Source organism: Eurypyga helias, unplaced genomic scaffold (genome assembly GCF_000690775.1).
Source record: "Eurypyga helias isolate BGI_N326 unplaced genomic scaffold, ASM69077v1 scaffold5307, whole genome shotgun sequence".
Classification (NCBI taxonomy): domain Eukaryota; kingdom Metazoa; phylum Chordata; class Aves; order Eurypygiformes; family Eurypygidae; genus Eurypyga; species Eurypyga helias.
The window spans coordinates 1-8,731 of NW_010263574.1; the positions used below are offsets into that span (position 1 = coordinate 1).

The 8,731-nt window shown below is 43.6% G+C and overlaps 1 protein-coding gene across 1 annotated transcript in view; it reads right to left on the reverse strand.

Moving 5' to 3' along the window:
• Positions 1–3,734: 3,734 nt before the first annotated feature.
• Positions 3,735–8,731, reverse strand: part of PTPRE (protein tyrosine phosphatase, receptor type, E) — a 38,886-nt gene continuing 33,889 nt past the window's right edge. Inside the window, exons 18-19 of the mRNA XM_010156083.1 lie at positions 5,405–5,540; positions 3,735–3,945 (exon numbers count right to left, since the gene is read on the reverse strand). Of these exons, the coding sequence (XP_010154385.1) occupies positions 3,871–3,945; positions 5,405–5,540 (211 nt within the window). The 3' untranslated portion in view covers positions 3,735–3,870. The remainder of the gene's footprint in view (positions 3,946–5,404; positions 5,541–8,731) is intronic.

Sequence of the window (8,731 nt, forward strand, 5' to 3'; positions counted from 1 at the left end):
ATTAGGTACCAGGAAGGAATTCTTCTTGGAGACAGTGGGGAGGCACTGGGACAGGTTCCCAGAGCAGCTGTGGATGCCCCCTCCCTGGGAGTGTCCAAGGCCAGGCTGGATGAGGCTTGGAGCAACCTGGTCTAGTAGAAGGTGTCCCTGCCCATGGCAGGGGGGGGCACTGGGGGGGTTTAAAGTCCCTTCCAACCCAAACCCTTCTGTGATTCTATGATTTTCACCTTGGTATGACACCGTACCACAGTGCTATTAAAACTTCCGTGCACAAGTGTGCTGTGAGTGAGGTCTCCCCGCTCCCCAACCTTCCCATTTTGTGAAATCCCATCTCCCACCGAGGCCAAAACCCACTCCTACCTCCCACAGAGCACGTTGCAATGCGGAATGGCGCTGGGCTCCTCCGCTCCTCTCGCAGCCCCCAGCCTCTTGCAGCTCTGCCCCGCTCCGATGTTTTGCTGGAAGGAAGGGCCTGAGCACAGAGCCCTTGTGCTCAGCCCTGGGCGAATGCAGCAGCGCGGTAACGGCGGTTCAGGGATGGCAGCGTCGGACCTTGAATCCTCAACTCTGCACTCAGAAGGGAGGGCTGCAGTGGGACGAGTCGTGTCAGAGCTCTGTGCTGTCAGGTCGTACTTACTAATACAGCGTGGGAAGACCTGGCCTTTCAAGTGCTATCGTGAGTGTGTAGGCACAGTGCTCCAGCTTCAACACGAACCTGAATACTGCTCCCCAGCAGCTGCAGATGAGAAAAGTTCATCTAGATAATGGATTTCAGCTCCTTTAGAATGCTTAATTTAAATGAACACACAGCGCAGGAATGAAATTAAAAGATTTGCGGAAAGTAACACGGTTTGAGAATAAAAACGAAGCTTTGTTCTTGCATCAGAATGTATTAGATCTTGCAATTTGCATATACAAATAATTCAGCAACATTCACCGGCATTAAAAACACAGCAAGATCAAATTATAAATGTAATAAAGGAAAATAATAATAGCTGAAACTGTATAATACATACATATATTATAAAGATTTGACAAATTAAATACAATTTGGTTATACAGAAAAGTTTCGGTAACTTTACATTAAAAATGGTACTAGGGAAATGAAAACCTTGCAAAATACTGAACGCAGGTGGTCGGGCTCTCTTTAAAAGTTTAAAAAACTGATACGTAAAAATACCCTAAAAAACACTGGTAATTACAGTATGCATTCTTCGTTAAGGCCCAATTCAGCAAAGCACTTAAGGGATAGCGTCAGGGACAGAAGACGGACGGTACTTCAATGTTGGGTGGAGCAGGGATGTCGTCGAGCGAACCTTAAATGCTTGGGTGAACTGGAGCCTGTCTTAACACATGAAAACCGACAGTCGAGTCACACAGTGACCAAAACCACATACAGATCAGAATATACAGCTTCTAATCGGCTATTTGGCATTTTAAAGTAATTCCATGCAACAGAGGAAGGATCCAAAGAAAATCCATAGATATCTCTACCAAGACACAGCCCCCCTGTTACTAGGCTGCGGTCTATGGACTAAACACCAGAACTGGAAAGCAAGCTCTTCAAATTATAAAAAAAAAGTCATTATGTAGCTATATTTGTGACTTCTGAAATATATTATAAGTATTTCTGTTTCCTCCTAGACATCTTAATACAGTTAGCAACTGAACTCTGAGTACCCTCTTAGTATCCGACCTTTCCACTTATCTCCATGCCACGACTCGCAGCGGTCCCCGCCGACATCACGCCCACCGGCACCGAGCTGGGCAGGCAGCTCTTAGCCAGGCTCTGCCTGAAGGGATCCAAAAGGCTGTCCAACAGACAAACTGGTTCTCAGCTGTAGGCTAATGTTCGGGAAGATCCCGGCGTTGGGATCGGATGGGAGCATAAAACGCGCTGCTTTGGGAATCTCTTGGCGTTCCTTTCCGTCATGGTTTAGCCTCTCCGAGTCAGCGGTGCTGCGAACGATCATGCTGAACAGCCCGCTCTACCGGTTTCCGTACTGCATTTATGGATGGCTTTTTGAGGTTGGATACGACTTCGGCATGCAGGCGTAACGTAAACTGACGGAGCGCTCGTTCTCGTTAACGCTTTCTGCGGCTGGAGCGTCTCACAGCAACTCACAACAAAGGTTTAATCTTTAAACGATCTGTTTAAGTGCATAATTTACTGTACAAATAAATACAGAAGTGCATCCGCGGGAAGAGGAGAAGCAGGAAATGGCAGTGTTCAGAACAGTGTGCTTAGGCATTTCTAAGCTGCACCTTTTCCACTCAGTGTGGAATGAAAGGAGAGGGATACACACCTCCCCCTTCCCTTGCATTGTTAAAGTACGATGCTAGTTGTCACGGGAAGTGAGAAATGGTCACGGGATGAAATAGTGCAAGAACAGTGAAGGGATCGGCGATAGTTGCTTGTTTTAAATAAGGCTTTTATGTTTGCATCAAAAAAACCCAACCAGCTGGACAAGACAGTGCTGTTGCATATTAGTTATGTAACTGAAGTACATGTTCACCCACTTTGTGCTCATTAATTCAAATATGCGTTTTAAAGAGTGGAAAACACATACCTCTTAATTATTCAACATTCGGATGCCCTGTGATTTCTGGATTTTCTAACCCCCAAGCATATCCTGTTCAGGGCTACGATAAAGGCTTTTCAACTTTATTTCACCAATTATATTATCAGTAGTACTTTCATTAAAAATATATCTATCTACACAATCATATACCCCTTCGGATAAAGGGGGCATTCCTTTTTCGATAATGTGCATGGGAGGGTAAGAACGTGGAGGAGCTTTTAGCTACAATGCTCAACGCTGCTAACGTCACACTGTTAGTAAAATGGGGTGGTTTTTTCAAAATTTTGGCAAATACTGTTAACTATTCTACTGAGTCAAATCAAAGCATGAGTCCAACTTCATCTCTTTGCCTTTTCTTGAAGAAGTGGGAAATGATGCACCTGTACATAAAGAAGCTTTATATCCCTTTTTGACAATGGTTATAAAGCCTCTTCACGTAGACAAGTCCAGGTGCTGCAAATATACTCTTCTGATATGCAAAATAGTCGCAAAATAGTGCTAAACTCACATTATTGTCTTAATAAATTACTTTAAGCTGGTGTAATATTTGGGGGGGGGGGGGGGAGGTGGGGGAAATGGACTTTGAAAGCTAAGTTAAATCGAAAATCAAATCTGTATTTACACTGATTATATCTCACTGACAGTAAGACTCAAAATAAAACTCCTCAACCTGGAGGTTCTTAAAAGCAGACTTGAAAAGCAGTGACGGTTTTCAGCTGGACTGTTCATCATTACACACAAAGGGCCATATGCTGATACTTTTATCGTTAAAAGCACTCCGACAGTCTCTGTGCCTTGAATGAGACCGTCTGTGAAATACATTACAAGCAAGCATGAGTAGGTTGTCAGAATTTGTCCCCAAATAAATATTTGAGCCCAGAGTGAAGAAAGGTTTATGGCCAAAATATGTTTAGTTGAAACAAATGTACCAAGATTCACTTTTTTTTTGTATGGGATTACCTGTGTAAAGTTTCAAGAATTGGGACATAACATTATGGATAAACATTTGTAAGTGGAAAAATTCACAGAAAGCGACCCTCCAGAATTAGATTACTGTTAATTAGAATAAAGATTTCTATACCATCTTATAGGGATATACCGTATATGAACATTATACTTTGCTTTAGAAGATATTTATATTTAAGAAATAACTTTATACAGCAAATGCAACTTCTAGACCAAACACATGGGCGTATTTACAGTGAAGTCAACAATCAAAGTGACATGGAATAAATTAACAGAATATACAATATTTATACAGGCAAATTAAAAAATAAGGCAGGAATTTTCATTTGAAATTAGCATAATCCGAAAATATGTCAATGAAATCTTGTACCACTCTGTAGCAGAATTCATACTGTTCCTGAAAAACACAAAGAGACATCAAAACGGGCTGTGGTTGCATTGTAGGATTACACTGGACACACTCGTACCTCTGCAAATCCAAGGGATAAACGTAACATGTTCCAACTTGGAGCATTACGTGGACCAGCAGCTGAAGACTTGCCTGTTCTGGAGTTTATTTATGCATGTCATCTTTTTAACCAAAGCCATGGCACCATGCTCTCCTGTCAGACACGGGCTGATGGTCGCTCCTCGGTTAGAATTACCTCTTTAAGCTTTCTAGGTGATAGCTCTTAAACGGAAGCAATTCTCAGACCTCTCTTCTCATTTAAATTAAGCAGCTTGCTGTACCTGGCTGCTACCCAGCCCACGCTAAAGCAGGAACCTCCTGCGTTCCCCAGGGAGCTGAGCTGTGTAACTCTGGGCTCCAACTCCCGAGCTTTACAGCACAAACCAAGCAACAGCATCACTTCTGACAGCGCAACCCTACGTTAACAAGCCTCCACGTTCCGTCTGCGGAAGCAGAGTTCCCCCCGCGAAGGCTGGCTGTTTAGCTGCTGCCACCCTGCTGGCCAGCCCTCTGCATCCTCCAGACGGACACATCCCGGCCTTCCCGGCATGCTGACATGCCTTCCATGTGATTATCGGGATTACAAAATCTGCAGCAACACTGATAATAAACAGGGTTGGCATCTGGATTCACTCATGCTGGAAAGAAGCCTTTCCGCAGGCTCAGCTGGGAGTATCTGTGGCAATTACACCCTTAACTAACATCATTACATCACAGAGCCAGAACCCCAAAAGAAGCATTTCATCCCTCTCTCAGCGTGACTCCGGATAATCCAATTCTACTTCTTCAACCCCTTCCTTCCTATCTGTAGTGTGGAGAGAACATCTACCTAAGAAAGGTGGTTTGAGATAATGGTTTCTAAAGAAGTTTCAAATTACTCAATGGAAGCTGCTATTGAAATACATAAAAATGCTGAGATTTTGTATTTTCCAAAAACATAATTCTAAAAAAACAAACAAACAAAAAACCCCAAACTTTTTAAAAGTTTATTCAACTGGGAAAAGCTTCACATATCACTTGTAAACGATTCTGAAGGAGTCAAGGACATCTCTCCCTTTCAGTGACAACTGCAAGCCCATTTCAGCCCCGCCACTTTAAGGGAAAAAGAACAACTGGTTGGTAGCCTAAAGGGCACTGACTTAGTTTGATTCATCACCTGCACGACTCAAAAGCTTTTGGTTCAACTGTCTCCAAGCTGTAAAAGACACAGAACGTTTACCCAAGTTGTATGTTCAGAAATGCTGTAAGAAAGATCTGTAAAAGCACAGATTTCTGACAGCACCTTGCACACACGCAGCCATCGCACATTATTTATGTCAACCTGCAAAAATACCCTTTGTTCTCCTCCCGCAAGAATATTTACAAACACACGTCCTTCGACAACGACCCGGATTGTTAAATATCATACCAGTGTTTGCACCATATGTGGCCTTTGCAGTCTTAAGCTCTTCACAGCTTGAAACACATCCAAGAGCCCTTCAGCCTTCACTCGTTCCAGGATATTGCTGAGCGCTATGAATGTACCTGTCCTTCCAGCGCCGGCACTGCAACGGAAACGCATTTGCTTGACATCCAGGGGCATAAAAATGTGAAAAGAGAAGTAAGATGGGATAGAATACCCAAATACTACTATTAGCCAACTTCTACTCATTCTTTTGTGTGTATTTTGTCACCTCAGCTATGCTAGAAGGGAGCCAGAATGAATGGAGAAGTACTGATATGAGGACAAACGAAAGCAGGACTACACATGAGGCTATGCTAGGGACAAAAAACTAAAATTTGACTGTTCTGTCTCTCTCTTGACCACACTAAGCAACCCCATGTACTCCAAAGGAACTGTAGTTTCTTTTGTTTCCCTGTGTTTGACTCAGGATATTTTGTCCTTCTATCTGTTTCACATCATGACTCCAAGGAACCAGAACATAGTTCAGCAATTGTTATCTGATTTGTTACATCTAACTCTAGAGAAACAAAAAATTAAGAAGATTGCTTTCTCTCTCCTCACCAAACTAATTAAGGACTGTGACACCGAGAGAACGGCGGCTGTGCGCTGGAATGCCAGCAGCTTTGACAGGGAATAGCTACTGAAGCCAGGATGGGATTGGGAAATGGGCAATCACTGGGGGAGCAGAAGGTTCACTGGATTGCTGAATAAGCATGAACACAAAATACTTAATGAAAGAATTTTTAGTACAGATGCATGGAAATTGAATTATATTTGAAATACAGAGGAAGAATATGCCTTGTCTCATGGGAACATAGCACTACCCTTTGCATACGTGCCTCTCTCTGCAATCCCCTTAAAAAAAAAAGTCAAGAAGCTAACTTTTAAATTTGACTCAGTCTTGCATTTCTTGAGACACAAAGTTGAAAAGCAAAGGACATGCAGAGTGGGCAAAAACTAGGCAAAAGACAGAAGGGATCTCTCGGTAACACAGCAGCCTTGCAGAGTTTATATAGGGTGTGGAGGAGACAGCAAAGAGAGCAGAAGCGTAGGTAGCCAGGAACTGAAGAGAAGGCAGCTGCAGACACACTGGGAGAGAAGGCAATTAGGGTTTAGCAGAGTTTGGCTTGGAATTCTGTCAGCAACTCGGTTAGCAAAACCCTTCTAAAGTACCTAGGGTTATAGCTTGATTCTACTCATCCATGATCTTTTTAGCAGCTCCTTAAACTGTCTGTAAATAGTTGGAAAAATTGAACACAGGTTTTCACAGGTTCATGTGAGCACACTGAAAAATCAGTCTTAGACTCGAAACGTGCTCACTTACTCATAAAGTGACATTAATTTACATTTGAAGACTCAAGTATGACCTTATGGAAAAGGTCAAGTAACTCAAAAGCTGTGATGTCCAAGTAGGGACAGGAGAGAGTTCTCAGCTTTAAAAATCCTAGACTAGATTGTGTGGTTTGGGTTTTATTTTCTTGTTTAATCCGTTTTTAAATGATTGCGGTGGATTTTTTTTAAAATCCAGGGAAAATGCACATCTAATGATTAAGCAAAGGCTTCAGAGAGGCTGCAGGTCTAAAAGGTTGAAAAAGTAGAAGCAGTAGATTCCTCAGATAGTTCTTGTGCAACTGATTTGCTCACAACAAAGACATTTGGGTTTCGCTCTTATCTTGCTGGCTAGGACTCCTTGAAAATTTATCCACTTGCATTAACATTCCGAATCAGACCCCCTAGCATTTCAAAAGGAGTGGCTGTTAGCACTCCTCAAACTGCAGACCCAAACACCAGATGCCATCATCCCCATGGAGTGCGACCACCCCTCCGTGTCTGGAAACAGGGAAGAGCAAACCCCTCCGGAAGCCAGGAGACACTTCCAGCCAGGAATATGCATCAGTACGAGATTGCATCCCAAAACACGAGCAAATCTGAGTCCAGGCTCAAGCTCCCAAGATCTCTTTGCTTCAACAGTGCATGAAAACAGAGGTGACACCTCAGACAGCCAAAGCGAAGCAGAGACCCAGACAGCGCCTTTGACACTCAAATCAGAGCAAGATCAAAGCCAGCACGCACACGTTGGCATGCCCGTTCCCATTTCTAGTAGCAAGCAGACGGGTCCTATCCAAACGCTTCCTAACGGTCAGCGTGTCTACCTCCCTGCAGATAATGCTGCAAGAACAGTTTCAGTGTCGCCAAAATCAATATAGTATCTTCAGAAGGAAAAAAAACCATCAGTCACCCATTCAAAACCAGATGGATATTGTCTGAAATGCAGGGAAAATCCAGCAGCAGCATCCTACTCCCTAGCTCACTGACAAAAGGTTGGAGAAGCTTATCCGTGCAGTAGTCAGCCACAGTGCAGGTGCCAGGCATTTCTCAGGAGTGGGATCGCAGGCAGGTAGAGAAAATACCCCAAGTAACGTAGCACGTGTTGTTTGGTGTAACGACGTCAGGGCATCGCTCTGACCTCCGGGTATCGCTAGAAGATGAGCAACAGCCCAGCAAAACCAGCCTACCTTGTTCAACGTGCCCAAGAGGTACTTGGCATGAATTAAATAAGCAGTTTTCAGGGCAATCAGACACAAAACAATGCTTGGGTTTATGTCGTGGCTGAGCCTGCGAGCCCCAGCTGGAAGAGGCTGTGCCGCACGAGGTCTTACATGAACGTGGCACAGCGGGATGTGGCCTCTGAAAACCTCCACGCTGGAAGAGCAGCCAGGAGGCGGTCAGTGCATCCCACACAACAGGGCCAAGACGTTCATGCCACAGGGTGACCCCTTGAGGTTAACAGCTGCTCATTCAAAAACACCAAATCAAAACAGAGGAATTTCTCTCCTGGGGGCCCTGAAACCCTCCTGGCCCTGCCCCAGTGTACTGCGAGCTTGACCAGAAAACAGAGAAGGCTTTATTGGTTTATAAAATTTAAAATATTTTAAAAGCAGGGTATGATTTCCGAATTAGGAAAAGGCAGAATACTAGTTTAACTAGTGCCTTTTTTTTTTCCTCCAATCAGCAGATGTCATTGAAGAAGAGAAAAAAACCAAATTTAAAGACACAAAAACCCCCACACTGGAAAAAAAAAAAAAAACAACCAACCAGGAAAAGCCCAATGTATGCCCTGAAAAAAGGCTGAAATAAAAATGCATCATTTAAAAAAACCCACAAACAACAAGCAAACAAAAAACCCCACCCAAAACCTTAAAACCTGTCAGAGGACAAGGATATATTCTAGCTACCACGTGTGACCTCTCTGCATTACAGTCAGCAGTGCTTCCCCTGTCCCCCCAGCTC